Below are 18829 nucleotides of genomic sequence, written 5' to 3'. Positions count from 1 at the left end.
TTTAACACAACACATACAGACCATTTTAGTCTTGAGATTCCCCATCACTCAGTAGGGCTGACCATGCTCATTTGAACCACAAGATTGGTTCAAATCAAAATAATAATTTTTATTTCTGTCCATTTATTATTGCAATATCAGATTTTCATGTATTTCTTCCAAGAGAAAGAACAAAACACTACTAACGTCATAAAAATAATATGAGCGTTATTGAGAATATTAAGCACATAACCTAAGTACAACTTTTAAAAGAAAAGCGATCTTTTTAGGCGACTTCCATTCTGTACTGATATATAAAACTAGAGGCCCAATGCACAAAATTCATGCCCCAGCTTCGTCCAGAAGGTCATCCAGAAGGCCATTTGGTTGTCTGGTCTAATTAGCATATTATGCTTTTATTATTATAGATGATTAAATATTTCTTTATTCTCATGGGATGGAGAATTCTATAAGTCACATATCTAGCTAGAAAGCCTATGCAGAAATGTTAAATGAGTTAGAATTAGTTGGCCCAGAAAGAAGAATCATCCAACAATAATCTTATGAAAATAACAAGAGCCTTTCCTAGAAGATGGGCATGATTTGTTTTCAATTGCTATTAAGTGCAGAAAAGGAGAATAAGTTTAGGTACTATGTGCTAAATTAGAGTTTTAAAAGTGTTTTTTCAAATAATTCCAGATAAGAAAAGATTTTCCAATACATAGTTAATACATGAAGGCAGGACGTAGCCTTGTGTATCCCTGGAGCACAGAAAGGGGCCTGGAGCAGAGAGAACACTCAATATCTGAGTTCTCAATTATCTGGCATATTTTATGTATATGTATAGTTCTGTATGAAATATTACAGGGCATCTTAACATCCTTTCTAGTTTTCAAAAATGATTTTAAGAAAGAAGCATAGCCCTGGCCGGTTTGGCTCAGTGGATAGAGCGTCAGCCTGTGGACTGGGGGGGTCCCCAGGTTTGATTCCGGTCAAGGGCATGTACCTTGGTTGCGGGCACATCCCCAGTGGGAGGTGTGCAGGAGGCAGCTGATCGATGTTTCTCTCTCATGTTTCTCTCTCATCGATGTTTCTAATTCTCTATCCCTCTCCCTTCCTCTCTGTAAAAAATCAATAAAATATATTTTTTTTAAAAAAGAAAGAAAGAAGCATAACTCAAGAATTTACCTTTCCTCCTCCCAAATGAAGGCTATTCATAAGAGGACAAAGAGAAATTAGCATGTTCACTGACAGTACTGGAAATTCAGTTGGCAGAGCAGGGTAAACTAAGCCTATACTACGTACAAAACTGATTCCGAACTTTCCAGCTTCTAGAAAACCAAATCCATTTCCATCGTGTTTGATAAGCTTTGTGGAATTTATTTTGTCTTGCAATTATAAGTATTAGCTAAACAAACATAAATGTTTATACTATTAAGGTGTGTGTGTGTGGGGGGGGGGGGGGGGGGCGTTGTATGTGAGAAAGTCCACAACGTCAGAGAAATGACATTAGTTAGCCAGGATGGTGAGAAGGCAAACTTCACCACTTACCCCAACAGCAGATTGGTGACAAATAGCCAGCCCCATGACCCTAAAATGTAACAGAACTAGAAAAATAATTCCAGATCATCTCATGGATTCTCAATCTAAATTATCATCAGATTTTTGGCATTATAGCAAAATAAGGTCTATATACACTGGATATTCCCACATCCTATTTCTAATAGTTATAACAATATCCGAGAATGATGAATGCCACATTTTAAAATATATATATTTTGATTAATTTCAGAGAGGAAGGGAGAGGAAGAGAGAGATAGAAAATCAATGATGAGAGAGAACCATTGATCACCTGCCTCCTGCATACCCCACACTGGGGATCGAGCCCACAACCCAGGAATGTGCTCTGACTGGAAATTGAACCGTAACCTCCTAGTTCATAGGTTGATGCTCAACCAACTGAGCCACGCTGGCTGGGTAAATGCCACATTTTGTGAGCACTGGAAACACAAATGATTATCTATGATCGAGATTTAGATAGTCCTGCTCTGGCCAGTGTGGCTCAATTGGCTGAGTATCATCCCATGCACCAAGAGGTTGCTGGTTCAATTCCTGGTCAAGGGCACATGCCCAAGTTTTGGGCTGGATCCCTGGTAGGGAGCATGTAAGAGGCAGTCAATCAATGTTGTGTTCTCACATCCATGTTTCTCTCTCTCTCTCTCTCCCTTCCTCTTTCTAAAAGTCAATAAACTATTTAAAAGAAGAAGAAGAAGAAGGAAAAAAAGACTTACATAGTCCTGAAAAGCATCATTTAATTAGACCTTGAAATAATTACTCTCATATCATCCCTTTAAGAATGTAGATGACGGTCCTTCAGAAATTAAACTCTGGTATAAAAGTTACCAATTTTAAATATCTAAACCAAACATAATCCTTCTCTAAAAGAAATTATGTCAAAACTAGTCAATACTTTAGAAAAATGGTTGAAGGCATATGGTTGTATGTGTACATAAATGAAAAGTACAATATTTGTTGTTACTGGTTTCATAGGAAGATGGATGGACAGGGAAAGTAAATTAGAATTAAATAGAAATTTTAAGCAAACCAATGTTCTATGAATGGGCTCAATCCTGGCCACTGAATACTATCAGGAAAAGAAAAAGAAAGCATAACTAGAAAAGATACAATGCCCTCCCCATAATTATAAATTAAAGTGAAAATAAAATCTGAGTCAATAAAGGACTATCCATGACCTTTATTGACTCAGATTTTATTATACATTTAAAAGTACACATACACATCCTTTTTTAGTCACAAACACTGGGGAACATTCAGAACTTACTAGTGCCTGGGTCGAGCTCTGCCAAGTCATCCTGACAAAAACCTAAAGAGAAAACAATAGGAAAAAAAGATTGTGATTTGTGAATTACTCCAATGTGACACCAAATATAAAAATGCAAATATCATATAGTATTTTTTAAAATCCAGACTCAGAAGTCAAATTTGAATTTAAATCTTAGTTCTGTAACTTTAGCTAATATATATACTGCTCTCTGAACTTCCATTTCATTACCTTTATATAAAAAAAATGGATAGTAACAGCACTTACCAGAATGAGGATTAAGTGAAATCTATATCCTATCTAATAGAAAAACATGGTAATTAACTGTAACTTCGCTACCTTTCCCATTGGCTAATCAGCAAGATATGCAAATTAACTGCCAACCAAGATGGCGGCCAACAGCCAGGCAGCTGAAGCGAACATGAGGCGTGCTTGCTCCAATGACGGAGGAAGCCAAGGTTCCCCTCCTGCCGCAGCCCAGCTCTGAGCTCCAGATGTAACAATGTTGCAATTATAGAAGCTAAACAAACCCAGAAACCTGCTTTCCGCAGCCAGCAGGCTCAGAGCTTAGAGCGCCAGTGATGGCAACAGAGTTTTAATTATAGAAGCTAAACAAACCCAGATACCTGCTTTCAGCCAGCCACAGCCTCAGAGCTGGAGCCAGCTCTCAGCTCCAGTGACAGCTATAGAAGGTAAATAAATCCCAGAAAGAAAAAAAAAAGAGGCTGGGAGCTTCAGTCGCCCGCCAGCCTGAAAACGGTGCTCAGCCCCTTACCCAGACTGGCCAGGCACCCCAGTGAGGACCCCCACCCTGAAGTGGGTGTGACCAGCTGCAAACAGCCATCAGCCTGTCATCCAGGCTGGCCAGGCACCCAAGCGGGACCCCCACCCTGATCTGGATCACCCTTCAGGGCAAACCAGCCAGCTCCCACCCGTGCACCAGGCCTCTATCCTATATAGTAAAAGGGTAATATGCAAACTGACCCTAACAGCAGAAAGACTGGGAATGAATGGTCACTATGACACACACTGACCACCAGGGGGCAGACGCTCAATGCAGGAGCTGCCCTCTGGTGGTCAGTGTGCTCTCACAGCGGGGAGCTCTGCTCAGCCACAAGCCAGGCTGATGGCTGCCAGTACAGTGGTGGTAGTGGGAGCCTCTCCTGCCTCCTCAGCAGCGCTAAGGATGTCCGACTGCAGATTAGGTCTGCTCCCCACTGGCAAGTGGGCATCCCCCGAGGGCTGCCAGGCTGCCAGAGGGATGTCTGACTGCCAGCTTAGGCCTAATCCCCCGGGGAGCAGGCCTAAGCCAGCAAGTGATCACCCCCGAGGGGTCCCAGACTGCGAGAGGGCACAGGCCGGGCTGAGGGACCCCTCCTACCCCCGAGTGCACAAATTTTTGTGCACCGGGCCTCTAATATATATATATATATATATATATATAAAAGCCCAGTGACTGGAAAGGCAGAATGACCAGAACGACCGACCAGTACTGCAACAGACAGCCAGTCTGATCTGGGCCCCGATCAGACCTCCCCCAGCACCAATCCAGCCCCCAATCAGCCCCCAACACCCCGATTGGGGGCAGGGCTAGCCGGCCAACCGCCCGCAGCCCCTAACCCCCACCGGCCTGGCCTGATGGGGCCCCATCCATGCACGAATTCGTGCACCAGGCCTCTAGTATTGATATAAAGTGCTTCATTAGCACAGTCCTTGGCACACAGTAGGAACTCAATAAACAGCACAAATAATTATGAGTAAGAATGTAAGTTGGAATAAAAATTCATGGGAAAATTACAATTAATTTAATATCTGTCATGTTCTACTTAGCATTATCAATTATTATCCAAAAGAAAGCAAAATATACAAAATATGAACTTACAACAGATATCAAACAGAATAATTTTACTTAAAATGTTTACAAATGCTTAAGAATTTTACTCATACACATAAATGGAAGCAGTTTTTTATTATTAAGTGTGGTATTCAGGTTAGAAGAAGTACCTCTCAAAGCGGATTTCAAGCCCAAAAGGCCTGAGCTACATCTGTCTGATTGGTGTGTACTATCACACTGAAAAGAAAAATCAAGCACAGTGAATGGCAAACACATAGTAAGTATTCTATATATAGTTGTTAAAATTCTTTTTTTAGTCAATTCTCCTATATTGACTGCCTACTTTCTCCAGTTTGCTTTCTAATCATCATCAGTTCACATATTTCTTAGAAAAGCCTTTTTTCTTTTGTCTCCCTTACCCTTGTCTCAAAAAGTCAAAACCCCATTACAATTTTCTATAATACTCTGTGTACTCGTTAACAAGGAATTAATAGCTTGTTCAATGTCTGACTGGCTCCACTATTAGAATGTTCCGCAGGGGAAGGGAGCTGGCATGTCTTGCTGACAGCTATATCTTCATTACCTCTCACAAGTCTAGCACAAAGTAACTGTTCAATAAACATCAACTGTAGCATCTCAATGGTAAATTCAAAAATTATGGAGCAAAACTAAGACTAGAGGAATATGAGAGCATTTTCTTTCTTTTTTTTTTTTTTTTATGAGAGCATTTTCTATCATCACAGCTGGGCAACCAGAAGCTAGTCCAGCAAATGGGAGTCAAGTTAAGAAGAGGGATTCAACTAGCAGGTAAAGTGTTTAAACATCACAACTTTGAAAGTCCTTTGCAATCCTGAACATTTTGAGCACACCATTTACCAAACACGCTATATCCCTTCCTGCCTTCCTGTGCTTCTTCCTCCTCCTCCACTTGGTGAACTATTCATCCTTCAAGACCCAGCTCAACGCCCACCACTGTGAAAGATAGAAAAAAGGAGAGGTCCCTCCTATATTCATCAAAAGATAAAGGAACAAATTAATATCTGCCTCTTCTACTAGAAAATGAGCTCTTCAAGGGTAGGGACCATGCCATATCCACCTGCGAAGCTTCTTCTATGCCTAGAACAGTTGCCAATACATTATGGAAGATGCTCAAATGCAGACGAACTAAATAGAAAACACAAGCCTGCCTCTAGATCAGTCTGGGGAAGACAGTCACAGAATCAGAAAGTCTAGCCCTAAAAGTGTGTGGAAGCTATAAATGAGAAAATCTGATCTGAAACACCAGAGTTTAGAAGCTGCTAAAAGTGACTGAGATGATGAAAAGGCTCACCTCAGAGCAACTTTAAAGCCTTTCTACATAAAGACACTGGGAATCAAGAAAGCTGTGGAGAGATGCCACGTAATGAGGAAATAACTCATCATTCCACATAGGTTCAATATTAAACATCCTGCCAGAAGTAAAACTGAGAATAAACACTGATTTAATATAAACTGACTCAAAAATAGGACAAAAGGACTAGAAGGCAGAGTAGTATAATGATAAAATTAGACCTCTCCTAATTCTAGTCCAAATCATTTTTAGCTTAGTTATTTGACTTCAAGCAAGTCATGCCCTATTCTGGACCTCAGATTCTGGACATTAAATGAAAGGACTCTACTAGAGTATCAAGGAAGAACAAAGCCCAGTGCATTTTTTTTTTTAAATATATTTTATTGAGCTTTTACAGAGAGGAAGGGAGAGAGATAGTTAGAAACATCGATGAGAGAGAAACATCGATCAGCTGCCTCTTGAACATCTACTGGGGATGTGCCCGCAACCCAGGTACATGCCCTTGACCGGATTCGAACCCGGAACCCTTCAGTCCGCAGGCCGACGCTCTATCCACTGAGCCAAACCGGTTTCGGCCCCAGTGCATTTTTTAAAATATTTTTTTTATTTATTTCAGAGATGAAGGGAGAGGGAGAGATAGAAACATCAATGATAAGAGAGAATCATTGATTGATTGCCTCCTGCATGCCCCCCCACTGGGGATGGAGCCCACAACCTGGGCATGTTGCCCGACCAGGAATCGAACTGTGACCTCCTGGTTCACAGTTCGACGCCCCACCACTGAGGCACACCGGCTGGGCCCAATGCATTTTTTTGAAAACAAACAACATTCTGAACTCAGAGTAACTAGATAAAATACAAAGAGAGGGTGACTAAAAAAAAAGAAAATCCTAAAAATAGTTAAACTGGCTGGCCATCTATTGCTTTTATCTGCCTAGCAACCATGCCCCCCTTCTTCTGTTAATGGCATCCTGATTTTTCTTTGGAGACTTATCCCTTTAACACTTTCAGTCCATATGACCCAAGAAGGATGGATCCTAACCTTAATAAATAGGGATTAACAAGAGCATCTACCTTACAGGTCTGTCAAATGAGATAGTGAATGTAAAGGCTTTGCACAGTATTTGACAAAGTCAGAGCTCAACATATGTGAGCTATTACTAACTAATCCCTAGGGATAATCCAATCCAGTGCTGTGTCTGTGGTAGCAAAGAGCATATTATAGGAGGGTAACTATTCATGATGTCACCTTCAAAGACCTGGGATGAAACATCACTAATGTCACTTTAGTATATACTATAATTTTATTTATTTACCTGAGAGTGTATCAGTGAGAGTGTGTGTATGTGTGTGTGTGTGTGTGTGTGAGAGAGAGAGAGAAAGAGAGAGAGAGATACTTTAATTTGTTGTTCCACTAATTTATGCATTCATTGGTTGCTTCTTTTATGTGCCCTGACAAGGGATGGAACCTGCAACCTGGGCATATCGGGATGACACTCTAACCAGCTGTACTACCCAGTCAAGACCATGCTGTGATTCTTGAATCCTTTTTATATGTTGAGACTATAAATTACTTGATGCCATGATCCCAGGTGTATGCTACCTCCTGAGGAAAGGAGGACTCTTTATATTTGCCTTAAAACAAATTCCTTTCATAGTCACAAAGAGCACTGATTACGGAATTCAGTAAGTATGTCTAAAATCCGCCCACCAGCCCTGAGACCACTGGCTAATAATGTTGTCTCTGGTTTTACAGATCACCATTAGAGCATGAGGCCTGAGAAGATATGGAGAACAATGCTAATCCCACCTCCTGATGATAAAGTCCATGGAACGGCTAGATCTGGTGACCATCCTCAGGATCTCACCCAGATTCTCAGGAAACAGATCTAGCTAGCAAAATGATTCCTAACTAGAAGAATGCAAATCACTGCTAGAAGTAACCCCAATGTGTGTTCAATTCAATTCAACACAAAGGCTATCAGAGTTGTTCAGTAAAAAGCAGACTCCTAAGCCACATAAATACACAAATATACTCACAAAACCATCTGCCTTACAGATTACAACACATTAAACAGATTAGGAAATATTCTGAAAAATCCAGGGTCTTAGCTGGTGACTTAAATTACTTTAAAATGGGATAAAAAAGAAACAGATGTATCAACAAGTCAGCATGCTCATAAGTCATCTAAAATCTAGTGCAAAGTTTATATTCACTTACCACATTTTAACTTAGAAGACAGATGCCTGGTGAAAAGGACATTGGTCTGAGTTAGAGTTGGATTCAAATCCCAGATTTTCCACTATCTTTGTTTAATTAACTACTTTATGCCTAGTTCCTGAAATCGGGCAAAAATAACCATCTTGTTCAATATGCATTTGGAGACTATACAAAAATCATCTACTTTGTGGAAAGTGATCGATAAGTCTAGGAAATTTCTTTAAATCAAAGAAAGATCCAGTTGACAAGCTTTTCTCCAATAAGCATTTGGCAAAAAGAAAAATATCAGCGACTCCTCAATCTGTGAATACAGTGACAGGTTAAAAAGTTACTTATCTTTTTCTTTATTTACTATTTTACTATAAAAGTATGTATTTACACAAAATAATTTTAAAATTTGAGTACCCTTTTTTTTTTTTTTTTATAAATGTGAACAAATTTTATGGGTAATGCCAGTAAACAAATTCAAGCCTGAAACACTAGCTAATTGTAATCTACAATGTGTCTTTTACAAAAATAGTTAAATGTTATTCTAGGAATGTTTTAAATTAATTTGACAGTAGAAAGGTAGCATGGTTTAATAAAGACCTGGATCCTGGTCAGGGATCCACAACCACTCAGTCTATTTTGAAGCCTTAGCAGCCCACAGGCAAAATTAAGGTGAGGCCCTTAAAAGGTAAAATTCTACAACTGTAATAAAAAATCATATCTTTCCACCAAACAGAAATTATACACACAAATATCCTTCATGATCTGCCACTCCAACTTTATCTCTTGCTTCTCATCCTACCCCACCCTACAGTGTAGTAGTATACTCCATCCATACCGAACAATAGGCATATGTTGTTTTATTGCACTTTGCTTTATTGAGCTTCAGAAAGGTTGCCTTTTTTAGAAATTGAAGGCAAGACCCCACACACAGACCAGCAAAAAGATTATGACTCGTTTTATTGTGATGCTCGCTTTATTGTGGTGCTCTGGAACCAAACCAGCAATATTTCCGAGGTATGCCCGTACAATTAGCTCCCTGAATTCAACATCTTCTTTAGCCTCCATTCATTTGCACATACTATTTTTTCCACCTGAGCCAACTCTCATTCACCATTCTGATGTCAGGACTCAGGTCAAGTTTCTAACCCTTCCCCCTCTCTCCCCACACACAATCAAGTCCAAGTTAGGCACTACAGATACAATAACTGAAGCTACTGGATTTTCAGGAACTTTTGAAAAAGAAGAGGAAAAAAAAACTGGTTTTAAAATCCAAGAAAAGTAAAACAGACCTGCAAATTTGAAATTAAAATGTTTTACTAGTAATTAGATATGAGGTATAATATTATTTCACCCAGTCAACAATAATTCAAGTTTTATATACTGTAATTTTAAATGTGAGATATAAAATGAAGCAGAGGTTCCAGAACGAAGTCAAGGTTCTAAAAGGATTTTGAAACTGCTCTGGTTAATTAGGCATCCCTACACTATGCTCCCACAGTTCCCTGTGCTTCCCATAACACTGATCATGATCAGGGCCACTGATTGTGAATTCAGATTCTAGAGAGAGTTGTTTTCCATAATCCCCAACAAAAAGCTAAAAATCTTTACCCAGGATTTGTACTGATATACAACAGTCATTCACTGGTTCTTTCTGGACCAACCAGCTCTGGTCATTTGTATCAGTTTCCCATTTGCTTTGTCTCCCCTAATTATAATAGGTCCCCAAAGAAATTCTGTATCCTTCTTTCAGTCAGATCTGGTCTCAGCCTTATCTATATCTACAGTCCCAGGGCTGAAACATGTCCCAGGATCCCAGGAAAAATTGCTCAGTAAATGTTGAGAAATTACTTCTTTCTCCAGAAAGCAATAGTACTACACCACTATGAATTTCTTGCAAAAGTATCAGTTCTAAGAGAAAATAACAGTTCACTATTCTCTGCCTTTAAAGTCTAGAAAGAGTGATATCCAATAGAAATTCCTACAGTGGAAATGTTCTTTGTCCAATATGGTAGGCCTCTGGCCACATGTGGGTACTGAGCACTTGGAATGTGCATACTGTGTCTGAGGAACTGAATTCTGTAAAAAGTATTTTTACTGATTTTTGGTGAGAGAGGAAGGGAGAGGGAGAGAGATAGAAACATCGATATGAGAGCAAAACATTAATCAGCTGCCTCCTGCACGCCCCCTATGGGGGAGATCAAGCCCAAAACCCGGGCAAGAATCCAATCTGTGACTTTTCAGTACACAAAACGATGCACAACCAACTGAGCCACACTAGCCAGGGTGAGACGCTGAATTTTTAACTTTATTTAATTTTAATTAATTAAGGTAGCCACATAAGGCCAGGGGCTATTACAAAGGACAAGGTAAAACTAGAAAGAAGTCTTCCATTCTGCTAAATTTGTTATGTCACCTTTTGGACTCTGTTGCAACTTTAAAGAAAATGAACTATGGAAATGCATATGTTAGTGTTACTTATTATCCAATTTATAAGTGTATCAGTTGTTATCAGAAAAATATTTCCATCAGTTTTCAAATACAATCACTTATTCCTTCAAATGTTAGGTACCTGCCCACACTGTAGCAGGCCCTGGGCATGGAAGATACAAGACTGACCCTACTATCAGAGAATGAACAGACAAAAATTAACTATAAAGTACAATATGAATATATTTAATGCCACTGAACTGTACACTTAAAATGATTAAAAAGGTAAAATTTATATTACATATATTATTAAAATTAAAACAGATGTAAGCCAAATAAAGTAAAGATAGTGAAATAAATAATAACCTTTTTAAAAAATTAACTGTAGAGAGTGAATGATGGACAGATAGAGACAGATGGACAAGATGCAACTGGAATGCAATGCAGAGTAGTAAGAGCATAAATTTTGATATGAGAATAGGTTTGAGTCCTGACACCATCTCTTACTACATGTGTGTTAGCTTAGAAAGTGTCTTCACCTCTCTGAGCCAATTTCCTCATCTGTAGATTGTTGTGAGGATTCAATGAGATGATACAGTTAGGTCAGTATATCGCTATCAGTGAGCGAGCAGAAGCAGCAACCATGGGGTCAGGGGCATATGGAAGGAATAAGCATTCACCAGACAAATAGGCCTATTTGAGAAAGCCACATGTAAAAGGCATAAACAGAGAGAGGAAACATAATGTCACCTGGCAATTTGATTTGACAGGAACCCTAGCTAGCACCATATCATAAAGGGTTTTAACTGCCATTCAGGGGAGATTAGGGCTTTTTTCTATAGGCAACAGTCACTGAGGAAAGAAAATAAATGTATACACCTAGGAAGTTTGTCAATACCAGTCCAACTCTGACTACTTCAATATAGAGGCTCCAAATTTCAACCAGTAAACTAAAAGCACAGGGAACTAAAAAAGAGAGACAAAAAAGAGCTTTGTGGGGGTAGCCAACATACATATGACAAACCATCCACAGCTCCTTAAATTCTAGGAACTCTTCCCATTTTCAAGGCCCTCCTCCAACTCCATCTTCCAGGCTCCTTTTGGTACAATGAATGGCTTGGATAGAGGCTTGAGAAGGAATGGGGGAGAGGCGGTTGTTTTTGTTGTGGGTTTTGTTCCTTTGTTTTTGTTTTTTTGAGTAACAAACATTAACTAGCCCAGCCGTGGGCAAACTACGGCCCCACAGGCCAGATCCGGCCTGTTTGAAATGAATAAAACTAAAAAAAAAAAAAGACTGTACCCTTTTATGTAATGATGTTTACTTTGAATTTATATTAGTTCACACAAACACTCCATCCATGCTTTTGTTCCGGCCCTCCGGTCCAGTTTAAGAACCCATTGTGGCCCTCGAGTCAAAAAGTTTGCCCACCCCTGAACTAGCCAGACCATGGCCTGCCTTACAGCCAGGTTTACAGCCTGCAAGTTGTCCTAGACCCAACCAGACACAGAAATACTTTTTCTTCCATTGGCTGAGCATTAAATTCACATCTGCCTCTTTCCTTTCTATCCAGTGAATGGGGTGCCACATGGGCCATTAGCTTTTTCTTCTCACAGGCAACATGACAAACCATATCTCAGGAATAACAGAAAATGCTTTTCAATGCAGGAAGATAGAATCACAAGTCCATACAGCAAAAGCTGGCTGGCAGAGCTTCAAGTCATATTTCCCTTTCCCCATCTACAAATGTTAAGGTCACATTTTTAAAAGTGCAACAAAAATAATGCCCTTTTCCTAATGTTATTTTCTTGACATAAAATTTTAGGGGCAAATAAAAGGAGTGAAGGGGGGGAAGCCAAGGATTCTCAATTATATAACCTATTGTGCCATATATTTGCTCAGCTTAAATGCCACTTACAAGATGTGTCTACATTTCTATGGAAACATTAATAACTTTCATCTGATCAACCTATATCACCTTTCATACAGTTTTTCAGGCTTCAGCCTTGAAACCAGACTGAAGGCAGAAAAGCCAATCCAAGATTATAATATATTTCAATTTTAAGACATTTTTAAAAAACAAAAACAGTACATAGCTTCAAGGCTGTGACTACAGAATCAGAAGGTGAAAACTGTTTAGGAAGGCAGTTAGGTTTGATGAGTCAGAGGTCATTAGTGTTTCTATGGAAATAGAGTAGAGGCATTTCTCAGAAAACTGCATGTACTGATGCCTCTGACACTTTTCATTTACAATTTCTGGTTCTCTGGAGTAACAAAAGGGGTTGTTCATAATTCTTCATTCAGCCTGGAGGTTAAAGAAATTTCAAAATGCACACATACAAGAAAATGTATAAAATAATCTATCAGCTGCCATTTATAAAATCCTAACTATATGCCAGGCATTGGTTTGACATTTTACATAAATCTTACTGAAAGTAGCTACCATTACATATGGTATTGTATTCTATTACACAGAAAAAAACATAAAACTCAAAACAAGGTAACTCCTATTTAGAGCAGTTTGGCTAATGAAGTCCCACCTTTGCACAACACATGCTTTGCAACAGCCAGATAGATGAGAATCTGAAGGTAACCCTGACACTCTCCCAACAATAGGGCCTCAGAGTCTACAAATACCACATCTTAGATGAGTCCATTTACAAACGTCCTCCTGTTAGCTCATCTTCAATACGTTAGCATGACATGCAGAAGTAAACAAATTCAATATTTGAAAAGCTACTTTTTGCAATCTTTATTTCCCTGACATCTCCTGAAACTTGAAAAGAGTAATATGTAAAATCCTATTTCCAAATTTTAACTCATTATACAGAGATAAAAATGTCTATGACAACTTTGATGATAAAGCAATTTTCTAATATTGAGACATCAATTAATTAATATACTAGGGTGGCAAGTCGCCGAACATAGCTTTGCTCTACTATAGTCAAACCTCCATTTCTGCAAGTGCAAATACTATGCCATTTCATACAAGAAAGTTGAACAGCCACAGATTTTGGTATCCAAAGGGGATCCTGGAACTAATCCCCCATGGATATTAAGGGACCACTATACTAATAAGCCATTTGTGTAATACTCTATATGAGCTACTGTGCTCCATTTCCTCTTCAGTAAAAGGAGAAAGTCTGGACAATTTTCTTAGAATTCTTTTCAGCTGGAAAGTCTATGACTTTATCAAAAGTTGACAATTGTGTGTCCTAGAGGTACAAATCATAATATTAGTACTTAAGGAACCCTTAAGATTCTTAGATTTTTTTTTAACTAGAAGAAACCTTTCAGAGCACCCCTAATCTCTTTCCATTCCACCCTAACACTCATTTTACAGAAGGGAAAAACTGTGTAAAGGGAGCATCTGCAGCATCTCTCTGTGCCTTAAATACTAATCATGGTCCTAAAGGCTTTGGCATTTTCCTAATCCAAAAATGGGAATAACAAATCGTACATACACATCACAGGACTGTTGAGAGGATTAAATGAAATTTTAAAAATTTAAAGCACTCAAGAGAGTACCTGGCACACAGTAAATGTTCACTAAGGGTTAGCCATTATTATCATAGTTGGTGATGTCATTCTGATCTTCACCCTCCAAACCACAAGTATAAGTTTACTTAGGAAACAGAATTCTTGATTGAAAAATGTAGACCACTTTGTAGCCGCTCTAGAGAAGCTATTCCACTCTGCATAAGCACAGGGAATAGGACCTTTTATTAAGTCATCACTCAGTGCTATTAATCAGAGTTGGCTTCTTGATGAAGCTACAGCATTCATGTGAAAATTGACCTCTGGGTCAACTATTCATATCTCAGATCACTGGACCAATAAAATAAATGATCAGGGCATGTTTAATAGCTACAGATACTAGTTTACCCTGCCCCACTAAAACTTATAATCTATTTGTATAATACATGCTTCCTTATAGTTTTTAATACCTGTTATAAATTCTATCAGAGTAAAGTTCTTAAGATTAACATGAGCACAAAAATAATAATAGGGTAGCATTCTTACTTCCCTACATCTCACAATTAAGTGAAATACGGAGAGTTATCAGTCTTCCAAAGTAAGAAACCATTATTTGGCATACAGCTATTCTGATCTGACTTTACCAATTCTGTCTGAATATGCCTCACATTCCTAAATAAGTCAAAGAGACTGTAATTTTCAGAAGCAAATATTAGCTGACAATGTTAAATGAGAAGAGCACACTTGTAAGGTAAACAAGGCTGATTAAATGCAAGTTGACCTGGAAATTGGTTACTTACAGTCCCTGCCATATTATGCTTTTCATGTTTTTAGTTAAAGTTATTCACTTTTAATTTTGTTCCAAATAGTATTTAAGTAGCCTAATAGTATTTTGCTTTACTTCCTAAAAGACACTAAATATTAAAATTTCTTCCCATTCCACAAAAAAGAATCAGCTTCTGTGTCACATGCCCAGAGCCAACACTGCCCCGATTGGTAAGATTCTGTCCTACACCCCACAACATCGTCTCCAACAGCACAAACTGGCTTTTGGGTTTTGTTCTTTCCCTTAGGAACACACAAAGTATCTTTTTTAATTTTTTGTTTTGTTTTTTGTGCATGTGTGTGTGTGTTTTTCAGAGAGGAAGGGAGAGGGAGAGAGAGAGATAGAAACATCAATGAGAGAGTATAACTGATCGGCTGCCTCCTGCATGCCCCAAACTGGCATCAAGCCCGCAGCCCAGATATGTGCCCTGACCAGGAATCAAACCATGACCTCCTGGTTCATAGGTCAAGGCTCAACCACTAGGCCACGCCGGATGGGCCATAAAGTATCTTTTTTTAAAAATATCATGACCAGTTAAGAAAAAAAAAATGTTACAAGCAATTTTCAAAAAGCATACCTGTCTCCATGCCTAAAAATGGAGATGATGTTATTCTGAAGTTTGGTTTTAATTTTTGCATCTGCCATTAAAGCAATGTCTTCTAAATGCTACACTCTGAAGTACAAATGAACTTAGGATCCTCCTCTACCAGAAGCTCGTGCTGAGATTCCAAGAGTGTGAGCCCGAGAATCCAGAGAAGCCTGGATTTGAATCCCATCTCTCCCATTTACTGAGCCAAATCACTCAGTTCTCCCACCTGCAATGTGACAGTAATAATGTTCCTGCTGCATACAATAGCACACAGTCAGTACACAATAAATTTCACTTTAAGAAAAAGAAAAGGCAAATCCTTAATTACAAAATTTTCAGAGGAAGACAATGGTCACAAACCAAGTATTAGCCTAATTTTGCAATACGAACAGTTGCTAAATCACAATTCCAGCTAAGAAATCAGTCTGAAACAAAAACTTTTCTTCTTAACAGGAAGAACACAAAAGAATGCTCTAAGCAAGAAAGAAATTGAGTTTTTGTTTGTGATTTAAAATTTAAGTAGTAAAAGTCTAGGTAATATGAATTGGTAATAAAATTTCAAACTCCGGGTTTGAAGCCTCTTACTTCAAACCAAGGCATGTTGATAGAGCTTACCTTTGGCTAAGCTCTGGGTTGAAACCTGAGTTCAAAGTGTCATAAAGCAGTGAATTATATATTTTGGTTTTTGCCAAGTCTTAAGAAAAATTTTATTAAAATATCAATTAATCCATTGGCATGTCACACACCATACCAGTCTGGCCCCTTGGTATTAGAAACTGATCAGGAACAAATTTCATGGCATGATTTATCAGGAATCTACAGTAAGCTCAGTTGGTTAGAGGTTCGTCCCCATATGCCAAGGTTTCAGGTTCGATCTCCAGTCAGGGAACATACAAGAATCAACCAATGAGTGTATAAACAAGTGGTACAACCAATCAATGTTTCTCCTTTCTCCCTTCCTCTCTTTCTACATCAATACATTAAAAAAAGAAAAAGAATCCACAGTAAATATTCAAAGATATACCTAGTATACAAGTACAATAATCAATTCACAAAGAAAACCCTGAATAAGAACTCGTTCATCTTTACATCAGCATATTATCATAACTGATTTCTAAGAAAATTCCTCATAATTTCTTTCCAAGTGCAAAATGTTTCTACGGAGAATTGTATAGATGCCATTTAAAATAATTCAGAATGGAATCTTTTTCTTGTGTAATAACTAGTAGAACAAACCTATTAAACAACAGAATTTCTCTGTATTTTTAAGAAACAACCAACACAATACAAAATTAAATAAGAAAAATGACAGTTGAAAATGTTTTTTCTTATTCAGAAAGTTTTAAAGATTAAAAATCAAATTAAAATGTAAATAATCACCCTAGCTGGTTTGGCTCAGTGGATAGAGTGTTGGCCTGTGGACTGAAGGGTCCCATGTTTGATTCTGGTCAAGGGCACATGCCTGGGTTGTTGGCTGGATCCCCAGTAGGGGACGTGTGCTGGAGGCAGCCAATGAATGATTCTCACCACTGATGTTTCTCTCTCCCTCTCCCTTCCTCTCTCAAATCAATAAAGAAATGTATTTTTTTTAAATGTAAATAATCTTTTTAAATAATAGGATTTTAAAAATTCAAACTATAATCTAGACTGCTATTATCTCCATTGGAACATAATACAAAATAAATGTTAATTAAATGTATAACTATTATAAACTAGAGGCCCAATGCACGGATTCGTGCACATTGAAAGGAAATTAGAAGAAATATTATAATATCACTATTCGCCCTTTCTCTATAATAGAAGTGCCAACCAAATTTACGATCGACAATGACAGATCAAAACGCACACGTGATTAGCTCCAGCGAAAGCTTGATATGTATTGCACATGCACGAGTCAACTTAGCCTTTTATCCTTCCTATTTAATAAAGAGGAAATAAGCAAATTCACTGTCACTCTGCCACAAAGATGGCAGAGCCCACAGCGGAGGCGGGGGTTTCCGTAACACAAGATGGCTGCACCCACAGTGGAGGCCGAGTTCCCATAATGAGCAGGGACCTGAGGCTGCGCCCCCCACATGGGGCTGGACAGGGGACTTCAGGCCCTCTACCCAGCGGGGCTTGACAGGGGACCTGAGGCCGTGCCCCCCACCACAGGCCGGGCTGGCGAACCTCAGGCCGTGCCCCCCACCCTGGCGCCAGGCCAGGGGACCTGAGGCTGCACCCCCCCACCCAGTGGGGCTTGACAAGGGTGGGACCGGCCGGGTCTGGGTCTCACGTGATTTTGAGGCACACGTGGGTGGGAGGGGATTTGACTCTGGATTCCGTGGTAAGTCCCAGTCTCTGACAGGAGGAAGATTTTCATATACATTTTATTAATTTTCTTTCATCTCTGACACTTCTATTATAGAGAAAGGTCAAATAACAATATTAAAATATTTCCTCTAATCCCCTTTTAATGTGCACAAATTTCGTGCACCTGGCCACTAATATATATAGAATAAACTTGCTTAATTAGACCTGCTTCCTGATATAGTTCAACTTTTTCCAGCCCAGTGAAGCACCCCAACTTCTCTTTCAGGTAATTGTCAGCCACACAGCAGTAAATATCAACACAAAGAATATTATTATTGTAGATCATGCAGGGAGAACAAAGGGTAAAATATTTAACTACAGTGGTGTTTGACTATATTCTGCTCAGTGAGAAAACCTAGTCATTTTCAAGGTCTACCATTTCTTTCTTCTTTTCAGTCGGGTCAAGTTTCTAAACCTTCTAAATCTCTGTTTTCAGCTAATGAAAAGAAAATAGGATTCCACTGAGTCTCCTATTTACCTACTCTAGGACTTCTGTGAGGATCAAATGAGATGAGGCACAGGAAAATGTTTCACAGACATTTGCTTAAAGTGTAAAATGTTTTCACCTGGTTGTAAAGCAAGTTGTGTTCCTGGTCTGAAGAAACTCCAAGGAGGCTAATCCCTAGGGAGAGGAAGGTGGGCGTTGCTACGTGATGTCATTACCTGGCGCCCACAGCGACCATTTCAGGGCTGGGCTGGGCTGTGGGCCACACTTTGCGCCATGAGGTCTCAGCAGCGCTGGCTGCAATTTGGTGGGCTGGTGCTCCAGGGTGGTGGCGGGGCCTGTGTCCCACTTGGGGGAAGCTAGGTGTTGCTTTATTGGCACCAGGTCCATGGTGTTGTTTCTTTGTAAATGGCCAGTGTGTGTCAAAACAGCTCCTGCGTTGAGTGTCTGCACACCCTGGTGGTCAGTGCACGTCATAGCAACTGGTCAGACAGAGGAACACTTAGCATATTAGCCTT

General features: G+C 39.2%; 1 protein-coding gene across 2 annotated transcripts in view; it reads right to left on the bottom strand.

Annotated features, from left to right (window-relative positions):
* The window catches only part of NR6A1 (nuclear receptor subfamily 6 group A member 1), a 165097-nt gene that overhangs the window by 126531 nt on the left and 19737 nt on the right, over window positions 1-18829 (bottom strand). For both annotated transcript variants that reach the window (XM_036329692.1, XM_036329693.1), the window contains exon 2: window positions 2822-2863. In XM_036329692.1, coding sequence (XP_036185585.1) covers window positions 2822-2863 — 42 coding nt within the window. The remainder of the gene's footprint in view (window positions 1-2821; window positions 2864-18829) is intronic.

The sequence above is a fragment of the Myotis myotis genome, unplaced genomic scaffold (genome assembly GCF_014108235.1).
Source record: "Myotis myotis isolate mMyoMyo1 unplaced genomic scaffold, mMyoMyo1.p scaffold_m19_p_12, whole genome shotgun sequence".
NCBI lineage: Eukaryota > Metazoa > Chordata > Mammalia > Chiroptera > Vespertilionidae > Myotis > Myotis myotis.
The sequence above is the reverse complement of the archived record's forward strand: the minus strand, read 5'-3'. Positions and strand labels throughout refer to the sequence as shown.